Raw genomic sequence first — 19,585 nt, forward strand, 5'->3', positions numbered from 1 at the left:
TGTTAGAGAAACTTTTCAAATGACTTATCTACAACATTTCCCCTAAAACATTAATGGTGATGTCTGTAGATTTATTTTCCAACAGAGTGTAATCATTTATAAAGCTTATCCAAAAGTATTAAATTGAGGCTATAATCCTAAATATTTATAGACTGGTGTGTGGGTATCTCAAAACATATACTCCTTTACAGTAGTGACAACTAACATCTTGCCACACCAGGCTAAAATGTTTCTGGTCAAATTCACCAAAATGCATAACTAGATGGTTATACATCAGAGAAGACAAACTCCAGAATAGTTAGGGTTAGCCATGGAAAGATTTAGAGGCTTCTAACATGATTCACATTAAAACTTAAAGGGACATGGTAGGCATTCTGTCTGCGTCATCTCATTAAACTGGTTTTAGTGTCTGGAGTCCCCTTGTCCCATCATTTCAGTCAGTATTTTACCAGTTTTATGTTTTAATGCTAAAATAGAGTCCCCTGCTGCCCACCCCATCTGTGCTGCTTTGGCAAATGAGGAACTATTCACCTGAGCAGCAATATGCAACTGTGATTGGCTGAGAGTGTCAGCTAACTGGTTTTAGCCTGTCAGATCAGTATGTAACAAGAAAGTGTGTAACCTCTGCTTTAGTCACACCTCCAGAAGGTGCCGAGCTGTGGGTGGCCAGGTGATTAAGTGTTATGCGGTTTAACACTGAATGGAGGGACAGTGCCAGGGGACTCCAGATGCTATAACCAATTCAAAGAGGTGAAGTGGTTATAGTGAATACAGTGCCTATATAACTAATTTTTCTTCTAAGTCATCAAGAGAGTTCAACCACTACCAAAAATAATCTGGCAAATAAAATTTAGCAGCTAGGAGATCCTTGGCCCTAGTCTCGTTATTGATCTTTGCCCCTCAAAGGGAGATGGTCTTGTCAAAGCTAAAATACACCGTGTTGATGGAGAAAATGATCAGCTACAATTTTCAGATTCTTCCCTATTTTTATAAAACGTGGGTTCCTTGGGTCAGTGCAAAATTTTGCCGCCCTAGGCAAAAACATTTTTGCCGCCCCATTTGCTCCACCCACTCATGACATACACTGACCCAAGCAGACTGACACACGCACTGACACATGCAAACTGACACACAAACTGACCCATGCAGACTGACGCACACACACTGACGAATGCAGATTGACATACACACACTGATGAATGCAGACTGACGCGTGTATACACAGACCCATGCAGACACACACATACACACTGACCAATGCAGACACAGACTGACCCAATGCAGATACACTTTGACCGATACAGACACACACAGACTCATACAGACACACTTACCCATACAGACACACACATACAGACATACACAGACCCATACTGCAGACAGACACTGACCCACACAGACAAACACTGACCCATACAGGCACACACTGACCTATACCTACAAACACTGACCCATAAAGACACACACTGACCCATACAGACACAAACAGACCCATACAGACACACATTGACCCATACAGACACACATTGACCCATACAGACTGACATGCACAAACACAAATTCTTCACAAACACACATTGTGATGTCCTATTGACTCTCTTACCTTTCTTGCAAATTTGACTTTGCTTTTCATACGTTCCTGGCAGCTTTCCGGCGCCTGGCCGCCTTCACTCCGTATAAGCCCCACCCCTGCTATGCTCCTGCTCACTTGTCCTCACGTACAGGGCAAGGGGCAGGAGCAAGGAATTTAAGCACCCTCGCACTGTTGCAGCCATGGCAGTCTTTGTGGGGAGCCTGGCTGAGGAGGCTTAAGTGATTGGCGCAGGGCCAGTGTTACACCGGGCGCTATTTAGCAGACATGTAAGTGCTCCCTAGTGCCCGGTAACATGGCCAGTGGCACGATTTGTAGAACTTCTCCAATATAGAGGGGAGGCCAAATGAGCAGAGCAATAAATATTCAGGGCCGGCGCCCCCCCATGAGCAGCACCCTAGGCGGCCGCCTAGTTGGCCTACAGGAAGCGCTGGCCCTGGTTCCACCTCAAAAATGTTTATAGCTAAGGATCCCTTGTTTCCCTTCTTGCTATTTTTGACTTCTTGTTTTATTGTACTCTTCACTCTTCTTTTCTTTTTCATTATTAAATTTTTCCAGGAGTGATGGGTGATTTAGATTTATATGTCTGTAACCAAATGTATATTATCTGGAGTACATGTTGCCATGTTTTTGTCACCTCTGTCTCTTAGTTCTTCAATAAAAGCGGAGGGCTTGTTTACAACTTTTCTTGCTAATTTTTACTGGCCAGTTGCTATTCGCTAAATTGTTTGTTATTACTGTTAGCCAGTAGAGACTGCTTCCCAACTGGTACAATTTACCAAAACAGACAAGTAATGACACGCTGCTGCTACTATTAAATTAAATCTCAAGGCACCATAACAGCTTGTTAGTTAAAGGGACCCTCAAAGCCCCATAACAACTACATTACAATTACGTTATTATGGTATGGTCCCAGATGCTGTCTTACCTTAAGAGATTTAACTGTTAATAATTGGTCTATTTTATTTAATAAATTAAATAGTCTTTGGGGCAAAAATACATGTGCAAATATATTTCTTTATTTTTCACACAATAAAGTTCAAGAGTTAAAAAAATGTGTTTTCCTTTAAAACACCATAACTCCTGGGTAAAACACTCTCAGATCATATATATAGGGAAATGGAGAAAAATAAACAAATACAAAATCACTTCTAGTGCAGTATTTAACAGAATGAGAAATATAAAACCAATAAAAAAGACAAGCACTTACAAGTGAATTGCACAAAATAAATTGGGGGTCTCCCAATTCGCTTATACAGAAAATAGCCTCCATTAAAGTGAATACAATGGCAATTCAAATGTCCCGAATAGCCTGGATCAGCTGTAATTCACCAGAAATTCGCTTGATGCGTTTTGGACTTTCTCAAGAGCTGTATTCACCCATCTGAGCATTCAACATATTATACTTCTTCTGATTTGTGATAAATTGATTTATCTGCCTTCCAGGTGATTTGCTATTTCCACATTACACGCGTTTGATGCCATCGCGCTCAAAACCATATACACTCCAACGCAATTTCATCCGCATGTTCAAAACAACTTTATTAACATTCAAAATAATCAAAATATAAATACATTTCTAAACACTCATTAAACATCTCTACCAGATATTCACTAGAGGCACATCCTGGAGTTTCATGGATTGAAATGATGATAAACGTCCTCATGCTGTACATTTAGACGTTCAGTGTCTTGTAGCCCCATGTAGCAAAAGCACAGCTTAGTGGAAAGGTGCCTTGACAGGGCTAGGAGGCGAGCATAGGAGGAAGCTATGTAGGGATTGGTGGTTTACAGGGTAAGGGGCTGGGCTATATAAATAGGCAGCCATCTAAGCAAAATTCCCTTTTAACTTGCCTACCTGGCTAAGTTTGTGGGCACCTTGTGTGTTCATTTATTAGGCCTGGTAGGATGCAGGATGGACGAGGTGAAGAGGATGCGGATGGGATCAGGACGGCGGCGAGGGATCAATGGGCCGAGTGGATGCGGGTCCAGCTCACTTCTATACTGGCAACGGACCAAGATGATGTTGTGCGGAGCCGCCCGGCGAGGGCTAGGAGGTTTCAGCGATTCTTGAGTCCTGGTCCGGAATCAGGAGCCGGCGAAGCCAGGGCCTACAAATACATAAACAGACAACATGCTCTCAAGTAAAAATATTAAGTATGCTTATTCAAGTCTAGTCAAGGAACATACCTTCATATAACATTAGATAATGTTGTTCTTATTTTATGTTGTACAGTACATTCAACTACTGTGCCACATAATATCAAGAATTAAGTTTGAGTCGTTAACAAACTATAAGAATAAACTGTAATTTAAGTGATATTTAACAGATACCATTAACCTAAATATATCTAAAGACACAGCAGTATTTTTTATAGTGCAGTGTGATATGTTTGCAGTGATAAAAACATAAACATATAAAAGTATTAGGAGGTTCTTTGGAATTCAGCAATCATGAGGTTAAACAGATATATACAAAAATACATAACTTGGCAAAAGTAACATTTGGTATATGTCACAAGTCTGGATCTCGAGCGATAACATACTAACCAATGAATTGTTAGCATTATGTTGATTGTGTGATTCTCATAAAGATCTTTTGCAATTGAACCTTTTATAAACCCTCTGATACTATTAAAGAATTGAAGAAATGTCAGATTGCACCAGAAACTTTGTCTCTCTGTCTAATTCCTCCCAACCGGTTGAAACAACAAGAGTTTATCCATAAATTGTTTGATTCCTCAATACAAGGTTGGCCAACCATAGAAGATACCCAGTCAAAAGAAAACGTTAACAGATCCAAATAAGAGAATGATATTGGATACATAAACTGAACACCTTAACACCTTTGGGCCACAATGAAGGGTTCACCTTTACTCAATTTTATTTATTGGCCCATAGCTTTATTACGTTGTATTACAAGGAATATTTGCTAGTATATTATGATTTAATTCTTTTCAGTGCATTATGTATATATTTAATTTACATAACTCTCTGGCCCAGAGAAAACTTTTCTAAACATTTTATAAGTCCCATTTAATTGTATTCATATAATAAAGTTATTTTTTCTTTTTCCTTTTTTATTGCCTTTGAACAACAGGGACTTGTCTGTGTCTACTGTGCATGTATGGCATAATAGACTTAGGTATTGAGTGTTTGTACTATTGGGTTACCCTCATTTACAATCCATGTAGCATAACAAATAGTCCCCCTATGGGGGGACTTTATATCCTGATTTATATCAATGCTTTTCTATGGGAATGGCCTTATGTGCGTGCTGCATTTGCCATGCATGGGCATATGGGTCTCCTAATTGCCGTCATCGGGGCGGGGTAACCAACCCGAAGGACGAGAAAGACCCATCACTGGAAAGAGGCAACTTGGTGCCTAAGGCTTAAACATAGACAGGGGGGGGGCTGGCAGCCTTAGGCCTGGGGGGCAAAACCAGTCAAGAGGCCCATTGCGCCACCAAATCAGTTCACCATCCATGCCCACCTTTTCCTGGTTTTATAACGGATATTGATGTTATGCTAATCAGTAGCTCTTTGCCATACCCGCTCCTTCACGGCTCTGACTTTCAATGTTGTCAGAGCACAGGCTGAGAATCTCTGAGCCTGTGCTCTGACTCACTAACTGAGCGCTGGAACCACGAGGGAGAGGATATGATCTGACTGCACCTACTGCTGGTGCGCACCAGTGGACCACCAGCAAATCGTTTAAATTAAATATGCTGGTGTACCCAACTTGTGAGCTGTGTTGGCCGCCGGGCGCCTCTGTTGTCATGGCACCCTGCGTGACCGCACAGCTTGCCCACCCCAACGGCTGGCCCTGCTGACACACACTGATGTTACTTAGACATCCCTCAATATTAATAGAGATGAGAGTAAACACCAATAAACTGTGGAAACAGAGCTGATCCCCCCAAATTTATAAAGGTTTGCTTAGAGGGTTTATTCAAGATTAAATCATGCCTCCTCCTCTCTCCCCCATGCGCTGCTCTGTAGGCTGGGAGGAAGTGAAGAGTAATCACAGTCTCCCAGCCAGGGCCGGACTGGGATAAAAATTCGGCCCGGGCATTTTTTTTATCACAGCGGCCCACTAAGAAGGGGGCGGGGCAGAGAGGGTGTGTTTTGTCATCACTAACGACAAACACGCCCCCTCTCAAAGTGCAGGCCAGGGCAGACCATGCGCAGAGCTCTGCTAAAGAGCTCTAGCATGAGAAAAAATCCCTGTATTAGTTCTGCACAGTGCAAGCAAATTTAATAACATGCTTGCACTGTGTTTCCTTGCAACTTGTCTCTGGTGTCTCTATAAATGGATACCAGGAGACAAAAAGGCCAGGAAAGAGTATTGTGCATGTGTTTGGAGCCTGCTTGTGGTATTGTGTGTGTGTATAGAGTGAGCCGATTGTGGTGTGGTATTATGTAAAAAGGTCGGTTTTAGTCGTGTTGTGTTTGTGGTGTAATGTAATGCATATGTGGCTAGGGGCTGTAGAGAATGTGTGTATAGGGGATGTAGCAAGTGTGTGTGTGTGTGTGTATAGGTGATGCAGTGTTTGTAGAGAGTGTGTGTTTAGGGGTGTAGTATGTGTTTGCTTACAAGGAATCTAGTGTGTGTATAGGGGATCCAGAGTGTGTATGTCAGGAATGTAGTGTGTGTGTGTGTATATATATATATATATATATATATATATATATATGTATGTATACATATATGTATGTACATATGTTTGGAAGTATTGTGTATGTGTGTGGTGCAGTGTGTTGGGGAGGTTCTGTGTGTATGTGAGGGGTGCAGCATGTGTTTATGATGGATGCTGTGTGTGATGTGTGTGAGGGTGCTGTGTATGATGTGTTTTGTGATAGTGCTGATTGTGATGTGTGTGTGAGTGCGATGTGAGTGAGAGTGCCGAGTGTGATAGTGCTGTGGATAATGTGTGTGAGGTGTGAGGGTGCTGTGTGTGAGGGTGCCGAGTGTGATAGTGCTGTGTGTGATGTGTTTTGTGATAGTGCTGAGTTTGATGTGTGTGAGAGAGTGCCGAGTGTGATAGTGCTGTGTATGATGTGTGTGATAGTGCTGAGTGTGATGTGTGTGTGAGTGCCGAGTGTGATAGTGCTGTGTATGATGTGTGTGATAGTGCTGAGTGTGATGTGTGTGTGAGTGCTGAGTGTGATAGTGCTGTGTATGATGTGTGTGATAGTGCTGAGTGTGATAGTGCTGTGGATGATGTGTGTGAGTACTGAGGGTGATGTGTGTGAGGGTGCCGAGTGTGATAGTGCTGTGGATGATGTGTCTGAGAGTGATGAGGGTGATAGTGCTGTGGATGATGTGTCTGAGAGTGCTGAGGGTGATAGTGCTGTGGATGATGTGTGTGAGAGTGCTGAGGGTGATAGTGCTGTGGATGATGTGTGTGAGAGTGCTGAGGGTGATAGTGCTGTGGATGATGTGTGTGAGAGTGCTGAGGGTGATAGTGCTGTGGATGATGTGTCTGAGAGTGCTGAGGGTGATGTGTGTGAGAGTGCTGAGGGTGATAGTGCTGTGAATGATGTGTGTGAGAGTGCTGAGGGTGATAGTGCTGTGGATGATGTGTGTGATAGTGCTGAGGGTGATGTGTGTGATAGTGCTGTGGATGATGTGTGTGATAGTGCTGAGGGTGATGTGTGTGAGTGCTGTGTGTGAGAGTGCTGTGTGTAAATGTTATGGATTGTGTTTTGTGGTAAATATACAAATAAATAAATCTAAGCAGGCATTATGTCCCCCCCCCCTCCCTTCTTACCTTTTAGCCTGGGAGGGGGGGACCGGCATGGTGGTATCTGGGAGGGGGTTCAGTCACTCGCCCAGCATCCCTGGTGGTCCTCGTGGTGAGTGAACTCTAGCCTGCAGGCTAGAGTTCACTCTCGCGAGATCCGGTCGTTGCCATGGCAACGCGCCGGATCTCGCGAGAGGAACCCGGCGGAGCTGCAAGATAGAGCTCCGCCGGGTCCTCTCTCTCCCTCCCTTCCTCCCCAGCCGCAGGTCTATGAAAGTGGGCCGGTGAGGGAGATCTTTGATCTCCCCACCGGCCCGTCGTGGCAAACAGCGGGGCCGGCGCTCGGATAGTGCCGGCCCTGCAAAGACCGGCAGGGGAGATCCTGGGACCTTCCCCTGCCGGCCTCGGCCCATGGCCACCGCGGCCCACCGGGCATTTGCCCGGTGTGCCCGATGGCCAGTCCGGGCCTGCTCCCAGCACAACGCCACCTGTGGCTGCATGGGGAACAGCTGTTTAATGTAATGCTTGCAGGACGGCCAGCTGCCGCAGAACCTCTTTGTTTCCGTCTCTGCAAAGGGCTCCAGGCACTGCTTTTTGTGAGTGTGAGCCACTGTAAATTAGGGGCAGAGGGCACTTGCACTGCGGTCAAGACGGGCCTGGGCAGGAGGAGAGTGCAGTGCAATCAGTGCACTCCCCTCCTGTGGGTCACCAGTAGACTGGTGCAGCTGCCCAGGATCAGAGCCGGTGCAAGGATTTTTGCCGCCCGAGACAAAATAAAAATTTGCCGCCCCCCCCCCCCCCATGTGACATCACAATGCCCCATCCATATGATCTGCCATATGAACTAACGCCAGTGCTGCACACAGTGTGTGTTTACATTAAAAAGCCTGCAGGGACCAGCTATAGACACCAGAACCACTTCATTAAGCTATAGTGTCCCTTTAATGTGAGGTAAATTATAGATTAGTGTCACTAATAATATACTAGATTGCCTACTTACAATTAGATAAGGATGAAGATGGGCTGCAGTTTGGCTCCACTGGTCTGGTGTAGAACAGGACCTCTGGAGGCTGTTTGCAACTGTGGTCACAAAATTCAACGTTCTGGGAGAATTGGAAGCAGCTCCATTTTTTGGGGGCCTCTTACACAGCTCAAGGTCTGGGCCCCAGTGCCTGACGGTGAGTATGCCCATAAGGCCCACTCATAAGTCCACTTATATGTTCCACCCACCCATGAGCTCGCTCACAGGGAGTGGAGTGTGTATGGGATGTGTTATGTGTTATCTAATATGTGTGCTTATGGTATGTAGTGTATAGGGATACCAGTTTGTGCAGGTGATGCAGTGTGTTTGTGTGTAGTGGAAGCAGTGTGTATTTGTGTATAAGGGATGTATTATGTGTTTCTGGTTGTGTGTGAGGGATGCATTGTGTGAATCTGTGTTTGTATGCATAAGGGATGCAAGGTGTGTGTCTGTATGTGTGCGCATTGAGTGTAAGAGATGCATTGTGTTTCTGTGTGTATGTAAGAAACAGTGTGTGTGTTTGCATGTGTGTAAGGGTTTGCATTGTATGTTTCTGTGTATGTGTGCAAATGATGCATTGTCTTTGTGTGTAAGGGTTGCATTGTGTGTGTGTGTAATGGATGCATTGTGTGTTTCTCTGTGTGTAAGGGAAGCATGTTCTGTTTCTGTGTATGTATAGGGATGCATTGTGTGTTTCTGTGTATGTATAGGGATGCATTGTGTATTTCTGTGTATGTATAGGGGTGCATTGTGTGTTTCTGTGTATGTATAGGGATGCATTGTGTGTGTGTGTGTGCGCGTAGTGTTAAAGAGCTCCCTGTCTTGCCCCCTGTCCTATAGAGCTGCCCCTTCTGTCCGTTAGAGCTCTACCCTGCCCCTTAGTGGTCTCTCCTCTCCCCCACCCTCCCCTAGCAGTCTCTTCTCACACTCACCCACCCTCCCTGTGCTCTTCTCATCCCCCCTCCACCCTCCCTGTGTTCTTCTCACTCCTCCCTCTGTGTGTTCTCACCCCCCCTGTGTTCTTCTTACCCCCCCTACTCCCTGTGTTCTTCTTACTCCCCCCCCCTTGTTCTTCTTACCCCCTTCTTCTTATTACTCCCCCCTTCTTCTTCTTAACCCTCCTACTTCTTCTTACCCCCTCTTCTTCTTCTTACCCCCTCCTTCTTCTTACCCTTCTTCTTCTTACCCCCCTTCTTCTTTTTACCCCCTTCTTCTTCTTACCCCCCTTTTTCTTCTTACTCCCCCCTCTTCTTCTTACCCCCCTCTTCTTCTTACCCCCTTCTTCTAATTACTCCCCACTCTTGTTCTTACTCCCCCCTTCTTCTTCTTACCCCCCTCTTTTTCTTATCTCCCCTCCTTCTTACTTCCCCCTTCTTCTTACTCCCCCCCTCTTATTATCCCCCCTCCCCTCTTCTTACTCCCTCTCTTCCCTCTTCTTACTCCCTCTCTTCCCTCTTCTTACTCCCCCTCCCCTCTTACTCCCCCCTCCCCTCTTCTTACTCCCCCCTTCTTCTTACTCTCCCCCCCTCCCCTCTTCTTACTCCCCCCTCCCCTCCCCTCACTCCCCCCTCCCCTCCCCTCTTCTTACTCTCCCCCTCTCCCCTTTTTACTCTCCCCCCTCCCCTCTTCTTACTCCCCCCCTCCCCTCTTCTTACTCCCCCCTCCCCTCTTCTTACTCCCCCCTCCCCTCTTCTTACTCCCCCCCTCCCCTCTTCTTACTCCCCCCTCCCCTCTTCTTACTCCCCCCTCCCCTCTTCTTACTCCCCCCCTCCCCTCTTCTTACTCCCCCCTCCCCTCTTCTTACTCCCCCCTCCCCTCTTCTTACTCCCCCCTCCCCTCTTCTTACTCCCCCCCTCCCCTCTTCTTACTCCCCCCCTCCCCTCTTCTTACTCCCCCCTCCCCTCTTCTTACTCCCCCCTCCCCTCTTCTTACTCCCCCCCCTCCCCTCTTCTTACTCCACACCCCTCCCCTCTTCTTACTCTCTCCCCCCCTCCCCTCTTCTTACTCTCTCCCCCCCTCCCCTCTTCTTACTCTCTCCCCCCCCCCCTTCTTCTTACCCCCTCCCCTGTAGGTGGCCGAGATGCACTCCGGTCCGCGGTCCCGGCCGGAGTGATAGGAAGGTGCTCAGTGTGCACCTTCCTGTCAGTCCGGCCGGGTACAGGAAACAGAAACTCCTGTTCCGCGCGGAACAGGAGTTTCTGTTTCCTGTACCCGGCCGGACTGACAGGAAGTGCACACTCAGTGTGCACCTTCCCATCACTCCGGCCGGGACCGCGGACCGGAGTGCAACTCGGCCACCTACAGGGGAGGGGAGGGAGGGGAGGGGAGGGAGGGGAGAAGCAGCTGCAGCCGTCTGAGCGCTCTTTACAGAGCGCTCGGCGGCTGCAGCATTTAAAGGGCCGGCCCGCCGCGGCCGGTCCTAAAATAATTTCGGGCGGCCTGGGGGGCAATTGCCTCCCTGCCCCCCGGCCCAGCCCGCCCCTGAACATAGACTATAAACAGAGGCCCCTTTCTTGTCGGCAGTTTATGATTTTATGTTTATATTACACCACTTACGCATATATGGTATCTTAATCCTATAATAAATGTGACCTTTTTACAGAACTGCAATGTGCAATGTTTTGCTTTTCTTTATTGCGTAGATTTAACCCCTTAAGGACACAAGCCATTTTTGCATTTTTTGCTGTTTGTGTTCAAACGCAATTTGCATCTCTGTCATTTACTGCACCAACACATATTATATATAGAGATGTCCGACATCTCTAATTATATACTGTTTTTTTTTAGAGGGCAAAAAGAGCTTTAATTTGAGGTCACATATATATGGAAACATTCTCATTAATTACCCCCATTAATTAATTTTTTTAATGAGATTTTAAAAATGTGGAGGGGGGAGGGGGACACACAAACCCTCACATTCTTTTCACAGTTTTGGCATAGTTGGTCGGGAAATAAAACGGGCAGCGGTATAAACTTTACCGGGGTTCGTGCAAATGCCTAGTCATAAAGAGTTCTAGGCACTCGATCACCAAGTGCTGCTGCCCACGTTCGGTCGACAAAATGGCCACCACTCTTTTGCCGACCACGTGCATTTGGTTATACGAAATGGTGGCCTCCCAGGGGAAGCATTAATTAATTTATTTCCTTACGGTTTCGCACTCAAGTTACTAGGTGAGAACGTTCTAATGGGGTACCAGGGTGGTCCTCGTTCAGGAGTCGAATGCAGAGTTTTCGTATACCATAACTCCTCAATGGAAAAAAGATAAAATATACGAAATCACACAAAACTGACGGTATGTTCCGCCACAATTTATTAGCAGTTGGACTATCGCAGCCTATAGCCCTTTTGATGTTTTAAGACACATTGGTTTTCATTTTTTCTAAACAAAAATCCCTGTGGTCTCACTACAGAAGAATAAATGAGTACTATACTCATCAATCACTTTATCCCATTTTGGAATAAAAAAGGTTAATATTTAAGATCACAGAAATGACATGCAGGACGACTGATTGTGTGTATCAAATTGAGATTTTTAATTAGCATCATTGTGTAATATAAAAAACAAAGATAAAGGGCAATTGCCCACTATCCCAGATCCAAATGCATATTTAAATAACTGGAGTTTTTTTAGTAGCACTCCAATGGCCATTTAAGTGTAAGCTCACCTGCCGCGTCAAGGCAAAGCCACTTAGATGTTTGTTACACTAACAAATCACCTTGCTGTCTTCAGGTAAAAGTTAAAATCATGAGATTTTCGTTGTTTTTTTATTGTTTGTACTGGGGCTGTGTACTATAGTCATTGCTGCTGCCCAGAAGTAGAGGGAGTTTGAATGCAGGGCTTAATTTTGTATTTTTGTTTTACTATGTTACAGTGCTGCAACTCACCACGTGTGTTCCCTAGTAAGGGTAAATAAGTGTGCAGGGGTTTAGAAAAATACTACTTTCTGTGTCATTAGAGATTTTTTTAAAACTTTAACCTTTAGTTGAATACAGTGTAACGGATTGACGGGCACCCCTACTGGGTACCTGTCAGGGTACCTGAGGCCTCTACCTCCGAGAGAGGTAGAGACTTAGACGTTTATCCGTCCGGACGCCATGTTTCTCCTGTTCCTCGCGGTCGACCCGTTCACATAGACGCCGGCCGCGAGGGAGTTACTTCCTTATGTAGCATGGTGCCCGGAGACCGACGTCATGACGCCAATCCAGAAAGGACCTGTCACTCAATCCGTTGGAGACCAATCAGGACTCGTCGGAGGCGTGTCTATCCTCTCTAGCCAGGGTATTTAAACATACTTCGCCCTGTTGCTCATTGCCCTGTTGTGGTTCTAGCTTGCTAGTCACTCTGTGCTCGTGTTTTCTAGTTATCCCTTTTGGTTTTGACCCGGCTTGTTTGCTCTACTCTGCTTATCTCTGTCTCCCTTGATTCGGCTTGTCTCTCGCTTACCTGTCTTCTGTTACCCTCGACCTCGGCTTGTCTTTGACCATTCTCTACGGTACTACTTACGTTAGTCCGGCCATTCTAAGGTCCGGTATACGTATCTGGCTACTGTTTGTACTCTGCGTGCTGGATCCCTGTCCCGATCCTGACAGTACCTCCGTTGAAGGATGCTCCTAGCGCTTCCTGAGGACTCCAAGCACTGCAGCAGACACCACAACCACTGAACGGGAGAAGCATTCAAATGCTCTCAAGCATATGAATGCTGTAAACAGCTGAACACTGGCACATACAGCCTCTTTTATTCACAATCCACAAACATAGTACTGCCCACAGGGTTTTGAAATACAACCAATCAATCCGTACAATACACACAGACACTCCCACACAAAATCCTCCCCTCTGCCTGTGATATAATTACTGAACAAAATGGGTAATATAATTATCACAGGCAGAGAAATACAGTTTTATAAAACATATCACAGGGACCCCAAAACATGCAATAACCCCATATATATATATATATATATATATATATATATATATATATATATATATATATATATATATATATATATATATATATATATATATAAATATATCATCAGAACCGGGGGATCTGGGTGAACCACATATCCAAAATTCACCCAGATCTGTTCAGTAGTTTGTCAGATACGGTTTAATGCAGATTCCGCAGAACATATACAGGCTATATGAAAAATAATTACTGTTAAAGGTGTCCCCTGTTCTGTAGTTGAAAACTACTGAACAATGTCTTTGTGCACCAAATACCGGCGAGATGGCACCGTGTAGAAAAGTCAAAACAGTGTCTGTGAGTTAAAATGGCCTCCATCCATTGTTCTCACCATGTGCTTCATCCATTGTTCTCACCATGTGCCTCTGATACATGAAATGGAGGCCACCCAGTCACTCCACAGTATGTCCCCAGATGGTTCTTAAAGGGCCAGCAGCATAATAAAATACAATATGCCTAAATACAATATACCCAAATCTCCCAGGGGCCATAGTCAGCAGGCAGGAGGCGGGCAAACAGGCTTCTCCAATGCCCAGTGGCGAGGTTGGTTTCGCCACATACAGCAAGGAGAATTGTTAGTGTAGGAATCACCTATGAGGCTTTGTTTTGACGTGGCAGGTGAGCTTACACTTAAATGGAGTGAGAATATAAAACCTCCAGTTACTTAAATGTGCATAGGGATTTGGGATAGTGTGCAAGTAATTTTTTCTCTTTGTTTTTTATTGTATGTATTAGGGCTGATGTGTACTACTCTCATTGTTGCCGCCAAGAAGTAGGGAGAGTTTGAGCGCAGGACCTAATTTTTATACTGTGTAATATAGCTTATGTGTGTTTTTTTTTTCTTTTAAAGTTTCCAGATAATTGTATAAGCTGATAAATCGTGTGCCCTTAATGACATTTACATTTACTGACATTCCCCTTAATTGGCATGTACTGTGCAATTCTATCTCTAATCTGTTTAGTTCCAGTTCCAGTATATAAAAGAGCAGTCTGCACCTTCCTCATATTAAGTTCTGAGTATCCTAAAAGCAGAGATGTACACAAACGTTCTGATAGTGCTGTGCTTGCTCTGTCTCCATGCCAGTGTGGTTTTTTCTGATGACTACCAACCTCCTGAATTTTGTCGCGACTCTCAGTGTCCCAGGTATCAAGTGGTGGAGACAAGTGACGTGAGTTGATGCATTCTATTCTTGCCTGTGATGTATTTACACCTAAAGGTATTTAGGTTTGAGGTTGCACTAGGCTGTCCAATTAAGGTCTTCCATACCTGTCTGCTAAGGAGTTAATCCTGATGAAAGTCCAGAGCGTCGACTGAAAAGTTGACGTTATAGCTTAATACAAAATTTATAGGATACCCGATATCAGCACTATGGTAAGTGAATTTGGAGGAACGAGTGTTGGATTCTGGTGCAGATAATAATTAATGAAAAAATATGCATGTAATTTGTTTTGCATGTTTTTGGGGTTATATAAAGCATTGGCTTGTAATAGCTGCAGATTTAGTATTTGCAGCTACTGCGAGCCTTCGTCTTCTTCCCAGCAGGGCCGCCATCAGGGGGTGACAACCATGATGGTTGTCACGGGCCCGGCGGTCCTGGGGGGCCCGGACGGCACAGGTAATCCTCTGCATGCCCGGGCCCCCAGCCCTTCAATCTGCATATATACATAGCTAGCACTGCTATGTATATATGCCTCTGCGGGCCCTGCTGGCTTCCAAGCAGGGCCCAGGATATACTTACCTTCCCCTCCAGCACTCTCGCGAGCCACAGCAGTAAAGCGTTGCCGCGGGTTGTCATGACAATGCTCCGTGGCACGCAATGCATGCTGGGCTCGCATAGAGCAGTGGCTGCAGGAGGGAGGACGTGGAGGGAGTCTGCTGGGCTCCTCCTTGCTGCCCCAACAAGCGGAGCCACCGGACCACCAGGGAATCCAGTGTCCCCCCTCCCTGGCTACAGGTAAGAGGCAGGGAGGGGGGAATACATCTTTTTTTAATTTTTTTACATTATACAAATTCTACATAAAAAAAAACACCTCCCATCAGCATTTGTCACACAACCACCACGCATATACATCAAACAGACAAACTGCATCCACTACACAACCATACACATCATCCACTACACAACCATACACATCATCCACTACACAACCACACACATCATCCACTACACAACCACACACATCATCCACTACATAACCATACACATCATCCACTACACAACCATACACATCATCCACTACACAACCACACACATCATCCACTATACAACCATACACATCATCCACTACACAACCATACACATCATCCACCACACAACCATACACATCATCCACTACACAACCATACACATCATCCACTACACAACCACACACATCATCCACTACACAACCATACACATCATCCACTACATAAACACACAAACTGCATCCACTACACAACCACACACATCATACACTACACAACCACACACATCATCCACCACATAAACACACAGACTGCATCCACTACACAACATACACATCATCCACTACACAACCACACACATCATACACTACACAACCACACACATCATCCACCACATAAACACACAAACTGCGTCCACTACACAACCATACACATCATCCACTACACAACCATACACATCATCCACTACACAAATACACACACTGCATCCACTACACAACCACACACATCATCCACCACATAAACACACAAACTGCATCCACTACACAACCATACACATCACCCACCACATAAACACACACACTGCATCCACTACACAACCACGCACATCATCCACTACACAACCACACTAACTGCATCCACTACACAACCATACACATCATCCACTACACAACCACACACACATCATCCACCACATAAACACAGCATCCACTACACAAACATACACTGCATTCACTACACACATAATCCACTACACACACACAGCATCCACTACACAAACACACACTGCATTCACTATACACACACTACTTCCACTACACAAACACACACTCTGCATTAACTATACACACACACTACATCCACTATACACACACTACTTCCATTACACAAACACACACTCTGCATTAACTATACACACACACTACATCCAGTACACAAACACACACTATGCATTCACTATACACACAATACATCCACTATACATACACACTCTGTCCACTACACAAACATACAATCTGAATCCACTATAAACCAGCGTATCCACTTTACTCACGCACTTTGTATCCACTACACACATTCTATAGCCACTATACACACACAAACAAATTCAGTACACACAAACTTCATCCTTGTGGGTGAACTTAAGATGGGCCCTGTGGGTGGATTTGGGGGCGGGTCATGTGGGCGGACTTGGGGCAGGTCATGTGGACTGACTTGAGGGCGGGCCCCGGGGGCCCAGACCGTGGGCTGTGTCAAAATTTCTGGTGGCAGCCCTGCTTCCCAGCACAGACTTTCTGTGGCTGTCCAATCACAAGATTCTCAATGAGCTGTCATTCAATTCTGGGCAATTACCCAGGGCCAGATTTATATGTCAGGTGCCTGTAGGCAAACAATTCTAAGGAGCCTCCTGCTACCCAACTCCAAAATAAGGCAGATGAAGTATAATGAATTCATTAACTGGACATTGCAGGCCTAAAAACATCTAAAAATCATATTGACATTGATCATCCGCATATGTATAAATGTATGTATGTGTATATTTCTGCTCTGCTTGGATGTATGGTGTTTAAATCTGGGAGTGTGGGAGTGTAGTGCGTTTGTGCATCTGTGTTAATGCATGCAGGGATAAATGTAATGTTAGATGTGGTTAGGGTAAAGGGGGGGAGGGGGGTAGATTTAAGAAGGGTTAATATCAGAGTTAGTTTACATAGGGGGTTTCTTGTTAAAAAGATTCACAGAATTGAGATGGGTTAAAGATGTAGTACAAGGTCTGTTAAGAATTATTGAGGTTAGGACTAGACTGAGGTTAAATGTAATATTTGGGTACACTATAGAATGTAAGCTCGATTGAGCAGGGTCCTCTTCAACCTATTGTTCCTGTAAGTTTATTTGTAATTGTCCTATTTATAGTTAAATCCCCTCTCATAATATTGTAAAGCGCTACGGAATCTGTTGGCGCTATATAAATGGCAATAATAATAATAATAATAATAATGAGGTGTTTCGTTTTTAAGAGGAGGTAAACATGGAATTTAGGTAAAAGGTTTATTTTCCGGTTTAGGTTTTGAATGGCTTGAGTTTATTATGATGACAAGCAGATTATTCTCTTATCTTGTCTACTTATTTAGTCACTTGAACAAAAAGAGTTTTTTTTTTCTCCCTAAATCCAAACTCTTGGGTATGCATACTTATAGGCTGTATGAAAAAAAACATAATTTCAAAATTCTGTGTTCCTTCTGCATATAGCAATTTGTGTACGGAGATTTTGAATAGCAACACACTATTGCAAAGCAAAATAGTGAGTATTGGCTGGGATAACTTGTAATCTGAAATTTCTTTTTAAAAAATGACTTGTATCTTGTCCTTATTTACAAAAAAGGGATTGCAGTTATCTGAAGAACAACTGGGTGCTTAACTGAGACAGGGCCATTACCTCGCATACGAATGATATATATCAAGGAAGTAGCCTCAGGCACTCACTGCGCTTAAATATAAAGCAGTTTATTGCACCCTCATGTGCACAGCAATATTTCAACTTTAACTGAGGTCTTTGTTGATATTAATTTGTCCCTCTTTGTCCTCTTGAAATGTTGAGGATATGTATGTGGGAAACAGTGGGATGATGAAAAAGGGTAAGAGGTAAGGGAGGAGACACACAAGTGTAAACAAGAGATACGCAAGAAGTAATGTTATTTAAGAGACACACAAGACGGTGGAAAGAGGGAGTACTAGGAGAAACACACAAGAAGGGTTAGGAAATATACACAAAGGGATGAGCGAGTGCAGAGTGACACAAAAGTTTAAAATTTGGAGAGGTGACTACTTATATATTTGCCCCTGATACAAAGTTACCCAGGTATGTCTCTGGGGCAGAGCATACATATAAAGATCTCAAACACAAAATACATTCAGAGCAACTGAGACAGAGGAAGGGAAGGAAGACATCAACACAACATAGTTCTTTTCCAGAACCAGAGAGGGCACAGTAAATCCTCCAACACATACAGAGTGTTCACTAACAATTATTACTAAAAAAAACAATTTTGATGGTGCCTAATTTGAACCTATGAAATTTGTCTTCATGCATAGTTTATCCACTTGACAAGAATTTTGTCAAGATGTCAGCTGTCATCTCTGATGTTGGTCAGCACTGCACCTCAATAAATCTTTTCTGTTTCCGTTTCTTATTGCATGACATCGAATGTCAGTGTGCTTTAGACATGTGCAATTTGTTGCGGTCCGAATTGAAATTCGGATGAATTTTGGCAATTCGGACATTCGGATACTTCCGAATTGCCGAAGTGCTGAATTATGGGAGTGCTGAACCTAACCAAATTGCTGAAGTGCCGAATTGCCGAGCTGAATTGCCGTAGTGCCGAAGTGCTTCAGATTCCTGAAAAGTGGAAAAACAGGAGAAGAAAGGGAAATTAATGGAATAATGACAGGAATCTAACCCTACCCCTAACCTTAACCCTAACCCTACACCTAACCCTACCCCTAACCCTACCCCTTACCCTAACACTACCCCTTACCCTAACCCTACCCCTAACCCGATTAGGGTTAGGTGTAGGTTAGGGCTAGGGTTAGGGTTAGAGTTAGGGGTAGGGTTAGCGGTAGGGTTAGGGTTAAGGTTAGGGGTAGGGTTTGGGGGTAGGATTTGGGGGTAGGGTTAAGGGTACAGGTAGGATTAGGGGTAGGGTTAGGGAATTGCCAAAGTCCCGAAGTGCCGAAGTCCCGAAGTGACGAGTTGTCAAAGTTCTGAATTTCGGGAGTGCCGAACCGAAGTACCAAATGGCCAAAATCCCTAATTGACGAAGTCCCGAATTTTGGAAGTGCTGAACCGAACCAAATTTTTTGCCCATGCACATCCTTAGTGTGCTTACGTTTACCTTCTGTGTTTGCACTGTCTTTATACAGGTCTGCTTGTCTTCCATCAGTCATATGAGCTTTGGCTTTGGCATTCCCAAGTCCTCTAGAAGTTGGTTAAGCCACTCTGCTTACTTGCATTCTTCTATTGCTGAGATATATTCTGCCTCTGTAGAAGAACAAGACACTAATTCTTGCTTA

General features: G+C 44.5%; 1 protein-coding gene across 1 annotated transcript in view; it reads left to right on the forward strand.

Annotated features, from left to right (window-relative positions):
- Positions 1-14,338: 14,338 nt before the first annotated feature.
- The window catches only part of LOC134585893 (heme-binding protein 2-like), a 26,962-nt gene continuing 21,715 nt past the window's right edge, over positions 14,339-19,585 (forward strand). Inside the window, exon 1 of the mRNA XM_063441374.1 lies at positions 14,339-14,501. Within this exon, the coding sequence (XP_063297444.1) occupies positions 14,367-14,501 (135 nt within the window). The 5' untranslated portion in view covers positions 14,339-14,366. The remainder of the gene's footprint in view (positions 14,502-19,585) is intronic.

The sequence above is a fragment of the Pelobates fuscus genome, chromosome 2 (genome assembly GCF_036172605.1).
Source record: "Pelobates fuscus isolate aPelFus1 chromosome 2, aPelFus1.pri, whole genome shotgun sequence".
Lineage (NCBI taxonomy): Eukaryota > Metazoa > Chordata > Amphibia > Anura > Pelobatidae > Pelobates > Pelobates fuscus.